General features: G+C 37.2%; 1 protein-coding gene across 1 annotated transcript; it reads left to right on the top strand.

Annotated features, from left to right (window-relative positions):
• The first annotated feature begins 2,400 nt into the window (after window positions 1–2,400).
• EMB2731 (ER membrane protein complex subunit 8/9 homolog) lies at window positions 2,401–15,009 on the top strand. The gene is made up of 5 exons (XM_077390031.1): window positions 2,401–2,723; window positions 3,447–3,593; window positions 3,743–3,802; window positions 14,476–14,633; window positions 14,733–15,009. Exons 1-5 carry the CDS (start codon window positions 2,514–2,516, stop codon window positions 14,761–14,763), a joined length of 606 nt encoding a protein of 201 aa, XP_077246146.1. The 5' UTR covers window positions 2,401–2,513; the 3' UTR covers window positions 14,764–15,009.
• Window positions 15,010–16,845: the final 1,836 nt, after the last annotated feature.

Here is a 16,845-nt window from a genome sequence, read left to right as displayed (position 1 = left end):
CTCTCAGGTAGAGAAGCCGTAATGAAGAAAAATGGGTAATGGTTAGGGCTTCAACTCGAGTTCGGTAAAACCCGACCCGCATCGACCCGACCCGAAAATAGCCTGGGTCGGGTTCAGGTTTCATGGGTTTCGGGTCGAGCCGGGTTCAGCATTCAAAAGCCCGCATGAATCTCGGGTCGAGCCGGGTTTGAAGGGGCCCGACCCGACCCGACCCGAGTTACATAAGTTATAGTATGTACATTTTTTCTATTGTTAGTTAAAAGTTAAAGGGATAATTACATTTACACCCCCTCTAGTTTCTGACACATCCACTTCCACCCCTATAGTTTAAAACGTGACAAATACACCCTTGTAGTTTCAATTTGTTTAAGGTAGGCCCCCTCAGCTGAAGGTTCGTCCATAGATTGAAGGGTTAGGATGATCCGATGGAGCAGATTTTTTTGGCACACCCTAACTATGTAAAGACCCATCAAATGAACGCTTTGGATCATCCAAACAATGTGGTCCCACATTATTTGGATGATTTTTTGGTAGTGTTTGGATTCGGGTAGGGGCCCACATTATTTGGATGATCCAAAGCGTTCATTTGATGGGTCCTGACATAGATATGGTGTGCCCAAAAAATCAGCTCCGTCGGATCATCCTAACCCTTCAATCTATGGACGAACCTTCAGCTGAGGAGGCAAACCTTAAACAAATTGAAACTACAGGGGTGTATTTGTCACGTTTTAAACTATAGGGGTGGAAGTGGATGTGTCAGAAACTAGAGGGGGTGTAAATGTAATTATCCCAAAGTTAAAAGTGAAAACCCATGCACCCACTGTTACTGTATGTGAGTGTAATTTCTGCTTCTATGAGTTGAGTTGATTCAAGTGTTTGATTCAGCATTGTTTGATTGTAATTACAACATTGTTTGATTCAAGTGTGATGTGAGTGTAATTACATCATCGTTTGATTCAAGTGTAGTGTGAGTGTAATTTCTGCTTCTATGAGTTGAGTTGCCTTGCCAAACAAGAATTTTCCTTAAAAATTTGCTTCAACGTGAAAAAACCCGACCCGACCCGAACCGACCCGAGATTTATCATGGGTAGGGCCGGGTTGGTGATCGAGAATGGGCCCAACAGAGAGGACATTGACAAGATGGTTATAGCCTTCATGTTCAACCTCTTTCGTCAAAAAATCTTATGAAATTCCAAAACATTGTCAAGTGCTATTGCCTGACATTGCTTCAAGACATGAGCAAGATTGATGTGTTCAATTGGGCCAGTACCCTCTTTGCTCATCTCTTGCGTGGTATGAAATGAGCTTTCCATAGTTTTCCAGTACATAACAAGCCCTTAGTATTTTTGTTCTTAATTCAATGTTGGGTTTCAATACATCAGGCTCATGGCCATGCTTAAAAGGCTCCTAAGGCTGAGTTCTAGCCTTGAACGGTGGACGACTGTGAACATGGATGAGACTATTTTACGTTGGGGTTCCATGCAGAAGCAAATAGTCCCACATCGGATAAGTGAAATAGATGGGGATGGGTTATAAGGGAATAGGCAACCTCCCCTTAACAACTAGCTTTTAAGGCTGACCCCAGAACTTTCTCCATAGGATGATCTTAACCCTACAATCTGCAAAAGTTTAAATATTATCATTTTTTAAACATAGAGCCATCCATGTTAGGACAAATATATTAGAGGGTTAGGATCATCTTATATAGAAGATTTTTGGGGCACGACCTATCAAAGTCAACTCCAAAAATCATTTCTATAGGATGATCCTAACCCTCCGATCACTTTATAGATCGGAAAGTTAGGGTCATGCTAAGGAGATGATTTCCGGGTCCAGCATTGTGGCCTAACAATGAACGGTTTGGATCATCCGTGGACCCAGTATACTTTTTGAAAAACTCACACGCACATAGGCAAATAGCATATAAAATCTCCGTGGGGAATGATCCTAACCCTACACTTTTGAGGGATAGCACAGTACAAAAACCTCTTCAGACCGAAGGATTATGATCTTCCTATAGATATGATTTCTCGATTATCGGCCTATTTAAGTAAGGATCCAAGAAATGAATGGTTTGGATGATCCAAATACGTGAGGCCCACTGTATTGCAAGTACACGAGTACACATTGAGATTTAAATGGTGCCTGAGCATGAAGTCAACTTGATCCAAACCGTTCATTTGTTGGGCCATGAAGTAATAAACTGTACCCTACAAATCATCTCCATAGGATCACCCTAACCCTCCGATGTACAAATTAGAGGGTTAGGATCATCCTTTGGAGATGATCTGCAGGGTGCATCAAATGAACGGTTAGGATCATCGGGGCCCCACTGTAGTTTTCATCCAAAGAATACTGGACTTCCCAATGACACCTTATAAAATAAAAAAATATCCCTAGCAAGACCTATATTAGGGTTTTGATCTATCTCTCTTTTTCAATTAGAACCTCCATTAAAACTCCATAGAGCTCCATCTTTCTCTGAAATTTCTCAAGGGTAAAAATAAATTGAGATGGGTTACAAATACGAGATGGGGCAGAAGGCGTACATAAAGCTGGTCCTTCATGCCCTAAAGCACAAAACGTCAGCCATTAATGGCATCCTTCTAGGTCGTCTTCCCAACAACAACGACAACAATTCTGTAGTAGAGATCGTGGATTCAGTCCCTCTCTCTCACTCTCAGATCCCTCTCCTCCCTACTCTCGAAATCGCCCTTATTCAGGTTCTATCCTTATTCCATTTTTGCCAGTTTAAAAAATATAGTGATGCTGTTGTAATCGCTTCATTTAGGGAATAATTATTTTTACTTGATTTAGGGACTAATTGTGTGATTAAATTATGGGTCTAGTTAGGGTAGAATTAATATAAAGAAGGGCTGGATTGTGAGAGGAAGAATATAGGAAATTAGCAATATCAGTTTTGGAGGTTTGGGGTTTCTCGAATTAACTTGTCTGCAATCATATGCTGTAATTGCTTGATTTAGGAGGTAATTGTATGATTAAATTAAGGAGCTAATTAGGGTAGAATTAATATATAGAAGAGCTGGATTGTAACTTGCAAGGGGAAGAATATTATAGAAAATTATCAATATCAGTTGGAGGTTTGGGTTTCCTCGAATTAACCTGTCTTTTCTTCGATCATATGTTGTAATTGCTTGATTTTGGAAGTGATTGTATGATTAAATTAGGGAGTTAATTAAGCTAAAATTAAAGTAAAGAAGGGCTGGACTGTAAGAAGAAGAATATAGAAAATTATCAATATTAGTTGGAAGTTTGGGTTTGCTCGAATTAACCTGTCTTCTTCTTCTGTTCTTCTTTTTATCTTCTTATTTTTTATTATATAGAGCAGTTCTCTATCATCATTCTACTTGAATTAGGCCTTTTTTTTTTTTTTTTCATATTTTCTTGATTGTGGCCAACACGAGGGATATCTTTGATGGAAACAGATTGAGGAGCATTTCGGGGCGGAAGGAATTAGTGTGGTTGGTTATTATCATGCCAACGAGAGATTCGATGATTTCGAGCTCGGCAACGTAGCGAAGAGGATCGGGGATCACATATTCCGCTACTTTCCCCATGCCCCCTTGCTTTTGGTATTTAAACCCTAATTTTACTTCTCTGTTTTTAAACCCTAATTTTAGTACTTTGTTTCGATTTTCTTCACTTGTGATTGTTAGTTAGAGAGATTTGATTCTGATACTTTTCTTTTTCACTTTTCCTTGTTGTTTTTTCTTTTCTTCAGTTGGACAACAAAAAGCTTGAAGCGCTACTGAAAGGGAATGACCGCAACCCTGTGGTGCAGGTTGCTTTTCTTTTTAGTTCTTTGACTAAAGTGTCCATTGTAGTACATGTTTTAAATTTTATTGGTTATCATGGATGCTACTTAATCTTTGATTGTTTTACAATTTTGAAGTCATGGATGCCCTTTTTAGCTGCTGGAATTGTCTATATATGAGCTTTGGTGCTATATAAATTGTGCCTTTCAAAACTTTGTCAGATGAGGAAGTCTAGTGTGATATCCTAAATATAGAAAAATTAGGTTAAAATGGCTGGGACTTCTAGAGATGCTTATGTTTTGTGTCTGTAGTTCGAGTTTAATGGAAAATCAATCCTATAATACAGATCGTGAGAAAGAGTTTTATATGTATAACATATATTATTAAATTTCATTACCTTGAGTACTCTGACAATAATAGAGCTCAAGCTTATCCAATCACCTAATGTACTTAGTATTATTATTATTATCATCATTGAATTGATTAGTGGCAGTGCGTTCCCTAGCTGCTTAAACACAAAATCCAAACATCCCGAGGAATTCTGTCCAAGTAAGCTTATTCTTTAATTTTCATTGTACATTTATATGAGCAGGATTAATGTGATAGTTACATACATAATACACAAATCATAACAAACATGCATTGTAATATGTTAAGAGCTAACATACATGTATAGTGGAACCCAAATCTATACTATCTATATAAAGCTGGATGTGGTACGCTGAGGGTGTGCCATGTGGCACCCCCTCTGCAAACCGTTTTATTCCAACATTTCAAAAGTCACAACTTTTCTGGCACCTCCTCTGCAAACCGTCTGGAACCAATCGTCACCCTTCGAAACGTTTGGAAAGATCAATTAACAGCTAACGTTTCCAATAACACACAACCAATTAAGTGGTAATGTTTCCATCATAATCCCATTAAATCCTCTTTGATTATGGAATTCCGTCCTTCGTGGGTTTCTTTCTGATCGTTACTATTTTCACTCAGATTTGGGTTTTAGTGCCGTGGCAAGCAGAGGCAAAGCCTCTCGCTCTTCAAATACCTTACTTCCATTCTTATCTGGTAGAAAATCACACCACCACCATCATTGTTGGCAAGCCGGGAAGCAGAAAACCATCCAGATTTCCCAGGTCCATTTTATTTCCTGTCTTTTTGTCTTTTGTACAAAATGCGGGATTTTGGGGTTATGGAGTGCCTTAGATTTTTGATCTTATTGTTCTTGTGTCCTTTGGGATTCATTTTTGTTTCTACCATGGGTTTAGTATCATAAAAGCTATTTTTATAAAATGATTTCTATTTTTTATTCTCCTCCATCCAACTCTATGTTGTAAACTCTACAACAACAACAAAAAAAAACACAAACCGTGCTCTCATTAGTAGTTTTTTATGGGTTGCAAATAAAACTAAAAACTCCCCATTAAAAAAATTGAGCTATCCATTTTGCCCCACAAGATCAACAGTACACTTTTTTTTTGTCATTTTATATAATTACTTTCAAGCAATTGTTTCGTTCATTTTGTTTTTGCAACAAGGGTAAACGTACAATTTTGGTGATATTAAAAGTAATAATATTATTTTCTTCCCCTGCTTTATGATGGGCTGTTGTTAGGTTTTCGGTTGGGTCGTGAAAGATTAGTTGGTAGATTGCAAGATAATCTTTTGTACGAGTTCAGTGAAGATGCTTTCCGGCATAATAAAGCTGGATCGTTTCTTCCTTCAGGCCGATTTAAGTTGCAGTACTTTTTTTTCCCCTCTTCTCTTGCGTTATTTTTTGGCAATGGGAATTATATATTTTCGTTGCTTCATGTTTGTTTTTCTATAGGATCGGTGGATCTAATATGGAACTTATGATTAAAGCAACAATAACTTTCTTTTTTCCTCCTTACCCCTTTCTTTGTTTTCAAACCCCTTGAAAATATTGGTGTGTGATTTGTTTGGCAATAAGGTGGGTAAAGGCATCATGCTATTTTCTTTTGTGAATTTAGTGTATTTTATTTTGGATTTATATTTATATTGTTAATTTCTCCCTAATTTGGGCTTTATTTTTAATTTTTAAATTTCTTTTTATTTGGGGCCTTAAGATTTGGCTGTATTTTTATTCATTTCATTTTGGCTTTATTTTTATTGTTAATTTCTTCCTTACTTGGCCTTTATTTTTATGTTTTTGATTTCTTTCTATTTTGGGTTTAAGGTTTTGGCTACTTTTTATTTTATTTTTGCTTTATATTTATATTTAATTGTTATTTTCTTCCTAATTTGGGCATTATCTTCTACTCAATTGTGTAATATTGATTTCTAATTTCTATTTTTACAAATATATCTTCATTATGAATGTTTATTCTTTCTTTTCTTTTTCTAAAATTAAGTTATAAAACATTTGTTTTTTGGCCGCCCTGTGCATCGCACGGGTCTGCAACTAGTGTCAAATATAAGGTGATGGGAACATTGAACACTATGGTAGCAGACTCATGGCAAAGGGGATTGAAACAAAGGCAAGGGTTAGATTATGATGTTGTTGAATTCTTACCTTCATGCTAGTGAATTTTCTATCTTATGTGAATAAGCAAGAACTTTGCCACATGGGCTGTTGGATTTGCCTACACACATGTAAAGCTGAAAGCAGCTTTCATGCGAGAACCACTTGGATATGGGCAGAGAGGGAAATTGGATATGCATGCAAGCTGGAGAAAGCAATTTATAGGCTTAAGTGTGCTTCTTGAGCATGGTTTGTTAGATTCTTTTTATGGTGGGTTTATGCATAACATAGTCAATCTTGTAATGATTGTGTGAAGACCAATTTTGGATTAATTATATTTTTTGAAATAGGTTAATGCATTAATAAAGCATATAAATTACACATCTACATCTGCAGGCAGAGCTTGCCCTATATACATAGGATCTCTCCGAACAACTAGTGTTGCAAACCTATCAGCCAAACTTCTTGGCACATCTAATGATACATCGGAAGAAGAAGTAGCACCATTTAAGGATTTTGTTGATAAGCTTTGTCAATCTCTAAATGCCAATACTAACTTGTCGAAGAATGGCTTAGAACATAGTTGTTGTCCCAAGTAAAAAATGGCCAAATATATCAATTCCCGAAGAATTAACAGAAAATAAAATTCAGCAAAGCTAGAGATGGAAGCATTAAAAACTAATGAAACGCCTGGTTTCCTCATTTGACTTAAAAATGACCTATATGTAAGGTAGTCAGCTATCAGTAGTTCACTTCTATCTCCTTCGCACACATGGCCCTATAGAGCAATCATGGTCGTCGATCTAATGTTGAACGACGAGGAGGAAGAAGAGGCTTAGGAGGTAGAGAAGGGGTTTCATCAAGAATCGATCGCTTCCTTATGACACTCCAACAAAGGATTGAAAGAGGATTTGATTTGACAATGAGCGGCCAAGAGTTGGAGGAGGATTCCGGCGATGTCGAGTTCATCTTCCATAAAGGAGCAGTTTGTTTCTTGCCTTCTCCACTTCCTTGTCTTTAGCGGCAAAACTGACATTTTTGGGTGAAACCGAAGGGTGCTGAGAAGAGGATGATAAATTCTAGAGATTTCACTAAACTTGGATCCTTTACAAAGAGAATTAATGGTGCTTATATAGAGCACTTACATGATGAACGTAGAAAGTAAATCAAGATAATTGTGGAAGGAAATAATCCTAATCAAATCTACTTTCTAATCTCTTGCTTTCCCCTTCTAATCTACTTGTCTAATTTATTTAGTTGCTTCATTTAGCCAACTTACCCAATCCACCTCCAAGATGATCCAACGGTGAGATCCTAACCCAAATCTAACCGTTGGATCCCACAAATTCTAACATGCCCCTCAAACGTATATGGATTGAAAATCGATATACGTTTGACAACAACACAAATATTCCCCAATACAATAGAATTCCCCAAATTACAAGTGTAATGCTACCAATGATCATTGATGATGGTTACTGAATAAGATGCCGCTTGTTGATGTGTCGCGAAAAGCCTCGGTGGGCTGAATCGAACTCAAGCCTCGATGGGCGAATTATTATGGGCTGTTTTTGAAATACCGAACCTCATAAAAGTGGGTCACTATGGACCAATGCCTTGATTGGCAAAAAGAAGCCTCGATGGGCAGGACATCATGGACCGATTCTCATGGAATGAGACATCATGAGTCGATCCTCATGGAATTTGAAACACTCTCAGGCACGAACCTCAAAGAATCGAGGCCCCTCAACTGAGTAGAGCGATCAATTCAGGCACGCACCTTAAGAAAGGCACCTCAACTGAAATAAAAAAATTGAAAAATAAAAATTTGTGAGAAAAGGAGAATGAGATGAGTGACAACAAAAGGCTCGCAACAATTATCAATGGCAGTACGAACATCATAAGAATTTGGACAATGCAACGATTTTTTTTTCAAGGAGTGTTGAAATCAAATTCGGGGGGGGGGGGGGGGGGGGGGTCTTTCACAAAGGATGATGAAAAAGGAATATTTGCAAGAAAATTGGCACTAGAAATGGAAAAGGGTGCCATTATCGATGATTAGATGTGAAATCCTTCTTAAGACAACTGGATGGGTGCTGTTGTCTTAAGAAGGGGATTCCGGTGGAATTGAGGAGATGAATATCATGGTGGTGTTGGAATGGATTTAGGAGATTGTAGATTAGAACATAATTTACGCCTATATTAGGCATGCATGGTGCATTTCCGGGCTTCTGCCATGTGTCGCTTATATTGGACAATTACGCTTGGAAGATTTCTAGGGGTTAGGCTAGTAGAGAGAGACAAAGGTCTTTGTGTTCTCTTGGTATTTGTCATTCTTTCTATTTTCTCTATGTAATCTGAAGGACCGATTTAATTGGTGTTTATCTCTTTTCTAATTGATCTTAACCATTTATATGTTGGGCCCCACAATCTATATGTCATGACTAAAAAGGAAATCAACAATTTTACTATCGTAATTGTCCGATGAACGGTTCACACCATTCAATGGGAATCGAAACTGTCAATTGTTCACAATCAAGACGCCATCAAGACGAATTCAACTACTCAAATTGTATGCTCTGCTTCACACATTGCATCATTTGGTATTAGAGTAAGCGTTTTCGTTCTTAGAGATCGATCATGCTGTGACGACGGGTTGATGATCTTGACTAGAATTTGAGAGGAAATAACTGAGTTACATTGTCAAGTTGATACATGTTTCAACAATTATAATATTGGGATGGATATAAAATTTTAGAAGACTGTATGAAAGATTTTTCTCATGATACTTTTCCAGTTTTCAATATCCATGATAATGATTTTTACGAAGATGTAGAAGTATCTTATGAATCTCTTCCGATTTGAGATGTTTATGACGATGATGATGTTACTGTTGAGTAAGAATACATGCCGATTTTTAATGTTTATGATGACGATCATGCCGTTGATGAAGTAGTTTTTGAAGAGATCACACCGTTTTATGACAATATTGAAGATGGGGATAAGGTGGCGGCGGCGGTGAATTTGAAGATGAGGAGTCATATAGGGACAAGGGTGAAATGTTTTCCTTCAAAGAATATTTTAGCACATTATGATCTAATTTCAGCAAGGATTCATTCTATCCACCTTAGGCAACAATAACGTATTTAAGATGTCAAAAACTTAACATCCAAATGTGGATGAATTTTTTTTATCACATGGGTTACTGCCGGAGTGTTAGCTTTTCGAAGATCTTTTATTTCCATTCATGAGCAAAAAAGTGTTTTTCTATTCATAGATTGTTGCCATGACGTGCTTAATGGCTAGAGTTTAACTTTTGGAAGATGACGATTTGAACTCGAGGACGAGTTTTCTTCAACCCGGGTTGTATGATGCAGTTTTCTTTTACCTGGGTTGTATGATGCAAGCCAGATTCCATAAGAGACTATCAAAGATCTAGATCACACGAAGAAGAAACATCTAAAGAGGAACCCATGTTTTACAACCTCTGAAGATGTGATTCATCAATCGATAGCCAAAACCATTGATTAAGAGCCCAAATCATTGTTCGAGGGATTGAGCTGAATAGCAACTATGGAATTTAATTTTAGCATGATTTAATTATAGTTTTCTTTCTTCTTTTGTTTTTTTGACGATTTTACGTTAGTTTAATGTTCTTTTTGCATCTAAGCATTTCCACTATAAAGCAAGCACATTCTAGGTTATTAGGGAAATTTTGTCTATGTTATGTTGATTGGGAAATGATGTTAACCAACACCCCCCCCACCGCCCCCACCACCACAACACACACACCCTCTCTCTCTCTCTCACGGATAAAATCCCCCCCCTTTAAAGTTATTCATTAAGTTTTAAAGGCAAAGAAAAACGTTTAAGGGAGTGAATTTATCCTCAAACAGTGAACCATTCTCGTTTAAGGGAGGGATTTTATCCATTGAGAGAGGGAGGGAGGGGTGAGATATCATTTCCCATGTTGATTTAGTCTTTGCTAATGTTTTACACTAGTTTGAATGAGATACAGTAGATATGTCTCTTCTTGATTTCGCCAATTATTGTCGTTCTAACTTAAAATCTGGATCCTAATCCTCAATTCATGTGTTCCACTTCTGCTCAACATCACTTTTGAACTTATAACCCTCTCTTTTTGTTGCAAAGTTTCAGTTCTTATCATTTGCCCTACCATATCATGTGTTCCGGATCTGCTCAACAGCACTTTGGTTTCTTGATCTCAGTTGGCATACTCCTCATGTTCCAAAGAGCCAATAAGAAATCACTTATAGACCACGTAAATAAAAAGTTGAATCATCAAAAAGTTGAATCCCCCCCCTTTAAAGTTATTCGTTAAGTTTTAAAGGCAAAGAAAAACGTTTAAGGGAGTGAATTTATCCGCAAACAGTGAACCATTCTCGTTAAAGGGAGGGATTTTATCCATTGAGGGAGGGAAGGGGGAGATATCATTTCCCAAGGAAGCAGGATTCTTCCCTGGGAGCCTTCGATTCTCGCTTTCGATTCCCGTTTTGATTCCCGCTTTTGATTCCCGCTCTGGCAACCTTGTCATTTCCCATGTTGATTTAGTCTTTGCTAATGTTTTACACTAGTTTGAATGAGATATAGTAGATATGTCTCTTCTTGATTTCGCCAATTATTGTCGTTCTAACTTAAAATCTGGATCCTAATCCTCAATTCATGTGTTCCACTTCTGCTCAACATCACTTTGGAACTTATGACCCTCTCTTTTTGTTGCAAAGTTTCAGTTCTTATCACTTGCCCTACCATATCATGTGTTCCGCATCTGCTCAACAGCACTTTGCTTTCTTGATCTCGGTTGGCATACTCCTCATGTTCCAAAGAGCCAATAAGAAATCACTTATAGACCACGTAAATAAAAAGTTGAATCATCACAAAGTTGAAGTCCACGAAACCTTTGATGTCAAAGACCATTGAATTATAAGGTGAGTACCAACATAGGATTACATAGTCGCAATATCCTTGTTTGCTAATGGTAGCCTTGCAAAAGCCAATGCACAGAACCTTTTTAGCCTCATGATCTTAAGGAAGCATGCAAATAAGGAAGCCACAGGGCCCACAACAAAAGCCAGGCAGTCTACGACCATAAGAAGACATAAAAGTTCTATTAGAGTCTGAGAGCATATGAAGACAGAAAAGTTCCATTAGATCTCTTAACCACACCATATGAAGACACCCATCTTAGTGACAAATATTGTTTTCGAGAATTTGGGATGATGTCAAAATTTGACATTTTTTGTCGGGACAATCCGAGAAATTATTGTGGAAAGTAATTTTAATATATAAATATTAATTAATATATAACGATATCTAATACTATATAGCAGAAGAGAAAAGGGAGAATTATTGTCCATTTAACACGTCAATGTGGATGATTTTTACCGTTTTTTGCCCTCCCCACATATCTGTACATACTATCTATGTGAGGGTGAAATCGTAATCTACATACGAAAAGTACCGACACAGGGTACCTGTCTATGACAATTATGGAAAAAAACTACCGAGAAGAGGTAAAGACATATGACAATGACGGAAGAACTACTTTATATTACTCATGCAGGACACTTGCAAAATATTGACGGATTCCGGGCACCTGAAGAGGAACAACAATTATGGAAACCCGTATCTATTGGAGGGCTAGGATCAGCCTATATCGATTGGAGGGCTAGGATCAACCTATGGAAATGATTTTATGGGCACAACCAATTGATGTTGTGTTCCATCACATGGACGGTTTGGATCAACCTATAAAGCCACATAATTTCAATCTTACCCCCCTCCTTTATGCTTTTTTAATAAAAAATCTATAGGGTGATCTTAACCATCCGATTTAAGAGGAACAACATATTATGGAAACCTCTATAGATTGGAGGGCTAGGATCAGCCTATGGTAATGATTTTTGGGGCACAACCTATTTATGTTGTGTTCCATCACATGGACAGTTTGGATCAACCTAAGATGTTGTCCATACAGTTCTTTGTCGGCCCGTGCATCGCACGGGGTTTTTTACTAGTACATTTATATAGAAATATAGAAATGACAAATATTGTAATATTAACCAAATAATATAAACTTGTGATTTTCTTGTGTTACATATTTTCGACTTATGAATGCCCTTGGGGTATGAAATTTGCAAGGTAGAACTTTCGCATAAGCAAAGCAACTGAAATCAAATAGAACTCTTCTATCTCTTTTTTTTTTAAATTTCAAGGAATTCTTGTTATTATTTCACAAAAGGCTATGGTTTGTGGACATGGACATGAGTGTCAACACGTGTGTCAACACTGTGCAAACCCCGAAAATTATGAAACACTGACACGGCTAAAATAGAAAGAATATATAATCATATTTTATCGATATGGATTCATGTGTCCAGTCTCGACACGCATATGAGTTGTCCGACATGGAAGCATCTAAAACTCTAGAGATGGTGACACGTACATACACGTAAAATTATTGATTATTACACAGACACATGTCCACACACTGACATTAGCTCTAAGACTCCTAGCAATCCATTTAAAAGTGTCCAAAGGAGTTTTGACATGTGTGGACACGCGTGTTATGTCGGACACAGCAGGACATGTGTGTCAACAATAAATTCAAAGTGTCGGCTAAATCATAGCAAAAAAGGGTATGAGCCTTTTTTTTATTACTATTTCAAAAAAAAAGAAAAAAGAAAGGGAATGAGCTTCAGTGAAGATTGGAGTTTATGATTTAGCCAACACTCTGAATTGATTATCGACACGTGTCGTGTCGTACTTTGAATTTACTATCGACATGTCGTGCCGTGTCCGACACGTGTAGCGCCGACACTCTTTTCGACACTTTTAAAATTCACTGCTAGTATGATAGTAGTGAGCAGTAATTTTTTTTTTTGAATGATAGTAATCAATATATATATATATATATATATGGATGTGTCAACATTTCTCGATTTTTAGGGGTTGCCATGCCGGTTTCAGTGTCGAAACTCGACTCGACACACGAATCCGTGCCTACAAATCATGATTATATTGCCATTAAAAAAAAAAACGAATCATGATTATATGAACTTTATGCTTTAGCTGTGTCCCTGTTTTTAAATTTTGGGGGTTTGCCATGACTGTCACTCCGTGTCCTTGTCAAGACACAACTCTCATGGCCGTGTCCACAAATCATAGGAGTTTATAGTATAGCTTAGTCACTTACTGCAGACTAGCTAAGATGGCATTGAAATTCTAATCCGGGGAACGAAAAATCCAGATGATAGGATTATTATCCGCTAAAGTATTATAACTTTGTGAAGATGGTTGTGCTACCATTGCACTTGCACCAAGAAAAATATTTGTACATCGCACTATTGTAATGTTGAAAACCTGGGGAAAATCCTCAAGTACTTCAGTAAATGTACAGATGTACTATTACCCATACCTGGATAAAATATGTAAATAATGTGTATAACATAATCAGAAAAAGATTGGTAGTTCATGCTTGCGCCAACAATTGTGTCCAGGGAGTTAGAAGCCAGGTGGGTCCCTCGTGCTAATGATAAGGAATCCCCTTTTCTCAGTACTGCTCCCAAGAAAGCACAAATCTCAGTATGCTTTTTTTGCAACAAGAGTGCACTACTGGAGCAGGTGCTGCTGTATATTCATGTTCAATTGATACTTAAGTGATTTACTTAGAAGTTGACAATTTAAACGAAGTTGGAGGAACTGTGACCTCACTTGATCTTGCTTATCTGACCTTTCTAGCATAATTGATATGCGATCGTCTGACATATGCTGACATTGCAGTAGAAAACCATGCATAAGTTTAAAATCTCCATTGCCATTCAAAAAAAAAAAAGGTTTAAAATACCATATTATGCTGTTATAAAGTAGGAGAGTCATCTTTTGATTACCTTGAACTCTTATACAAGTTAAACAATCAATCATCAAGTCAAGCAATCTTTGGGTAATTTTCTGATGTGCATCAGTGCATGCTGTACTTGTTAGGCCTTGTTCGTTTTGGATTTTGTTGACCGATTGTGTGTCCAAAACTGATTAGTTGTCTCAAAATTAAATGTGATTTTGAGCCCAATAATAGGTTTTGGACTCACAATCGGTTATCAAAATCTAAAACGAACAGGGCCGTAATCCGGTTTCAATACAGTACATCATGCATTGAGTAACACTTCTCCAAGCTGACATTTCTTCTCCCTCATGGAACAGTTGTACACAAGGGATGCATCTAAAAGTTGGCGGCAAGATGCAAGTTGCCAGCTCACCATGAAAGAGCCATCAGCAAACATAGTCTTAATGGACTATATTTCGACCGAGAAATGGCAAGATATAGTCGACTTTGATGATCACCTTGATGATATTAGCAAGTGAGTTATGCCCTTTCCTTTCGTTTGCATATGGTTTTATCTTTCATTGCTAAATATGCTTTCTCTATCTCAATGTTTTTGTTTTCCTATCTTTTGCAGGGACTGGTTGAACACTGATCTATTGAAGTAGATTATGTTTCATTGATGTTTCTTTTTATTGCATGGATTTATTTGTGCTTGAAGGATGAGACTTTCTCCATCAAAGAAATTCAATTATCTCGATTAACTCGTGATTTGGGAAATCATGTCGGGATCCAGGTAAAAACTGATGAGGATTTATCTTTCGAGTTAGAAGCAATCTTGGTTTTGGTGTATTTAACTATTTATGTCTGAGACTGCATTAGATCACTAATGAAAGAGTTGTTCGCATTCTAAATCGTTACATCTTATGTTTCGTTCCATCGCTTATGCCCTAAAGATATTCCCATTTCAGCTAGATTGCCATTCCTGAAATTGTTGCAGAACTGCCAATGGTGTTTGGTTCAGGAACTAATAGCAATGTTTTTTTTTTTGGCCACTGATATTGGCACTACCATGTTTTGATAATCGCACAAACTCAGCTTGTCATCTCTTTTTAAATTGGATTCTGAGAGCTTTCTGGGAACTGCAGTAACTTATAACAGGTGGTGTTTAAATAATAAAAGACAAGATGAGTCAGTGCAATTATCAAAACGTGGTAGTGAAAATATCAGTAGCCTTTTTTTTCCTTCCAACAGTGACACCAGGAAGGGAATGAGTTAGGGGGGGTTAAAACTCCACTCAAAATACCATTTATTTTTTCCCTGTTTTTACCCACTTCTCAGCCTCTTATGGAGAAGGTTAAAGCTCCACTCAAAATACGATTTATTTTCCCCCCTGTTTTTACCCACTTCTCAGCCTCTCGTTCATGGCCTTTCCCACGCTTCCCACACCTCTCTCAGAACTTGATAAACCAATATTCGGTGCAAAACAAATTTCATGGTTGCCAAGAATGGCCTCATTGGAAAAAAAAATCTCATTGCTGTATCCATTTATTATTTGTGGAACTGATAGGAAATAATGCGTTAGTATGATGGATAGTTTTATAATATCGGTGGACCTTAAAATAATTCTGCAAAGGAGCTGGGGTACTTTTAAAATATCGGTGGGCCTTAAAATAATTCTGCAAAGGGGCTGGTGTACTTCACATGGGACGGATTCAACGGATTTGATTGCCACTACACTGCAGTCGGCTGTACCCAGGTAATGAAAAGGGGCGGATTTATCACTTCCCATATAACAATATATCGGGCAATATATCATGATTTTTAAAAGGGAAATGACAAATTCAGCCCTTTTCTGTACATGGGACCAAGGTATAATTTCGGTTTCGGCTATAATTTCCGGCTTTACCGAAACTGAATTTTCAGCGGAAATCCCAAAATTTGGATGAAATTCGGTAGAAGGTAATGAGACAGAGGATTTTTCTTCCAAAGTTTCGGCCGAAATTTGGTAGAGGAATAAAAAATTAATATTTTAGCAAAAATTTCTGGAATTTCGACCGAAATTTGGTGCGTTTCAGAACGTTTCGGTTTCGTTGGCCGAAATTTAAAACCTTGCATGGGACAATGTGGCAATAAGGTTAGAATTTTTAAAATTATTGTTAAAATATTGCTACCTAGCAAAATTATGGTATTTGCTAGGCAATTTTGTTGGAAAGCCATTTCGCGGCCTACTTTTGCAGGAGAGCAGCCACCTCGATCATAATTTTAAAATTTCCACAGTGGAGATTTGATCCTTTATGAGGAGTATAATTTTTAGGTACTCCCCCCCTCCAAGAATCTAAACACCATATTGCCTCGTGAAGTTGTAACTATTAATTTTCTAATTGAAGGATGGCCAGATTATCTTAATTAGAGAGTGAAAATATTAGTTAAGAAATTATCATTTTTACAGCTATGGAAAGTGAAATATTAAAATCTGCCATATTTATAGTCTTAACTCCTTTTTATTTTAAATTTCAACCCCCTCAACAATCATAGAAAGGCTATTGATATTGGCCCTACAATGTTTTGATAATTGCACTAACTCATTTTGTCTTTTACTATTTAAACAACTATCAACTAACAAAGGTATTTACAGTTCCCATAAAGCTCTGGGAAGACAAGCTGAGTTTGTGCAATTACTAAAATATGGTAGTCCAGGCTTTTTAAATGTTAGAATTGATTGTGAATGGTATCACAATTTAAACCAA

Source organism: Tasmannia lanceolata, unplaced genomic scaffold, assembly GCF_043159265.1.
Source record: "Tasmannia lanceolata isolate RefF3 unplaced genomic scaffold, GAP_Taslan_0.1 ptg000002l, whole genome shotgun sequence".
Classification (NCBI taxonomy): domain Eukaryota; kingdom Viridiplantae; phylum Streptophyta; class Magnoliopsida; order Canellales; family Winteraceae; genus Tasmannia; species Tasmannia lanceolata.
Note: the sequence above shows the minus strand (reverse complement) of the source record. Positions and strands in the feature narration are given on the sequence as shown.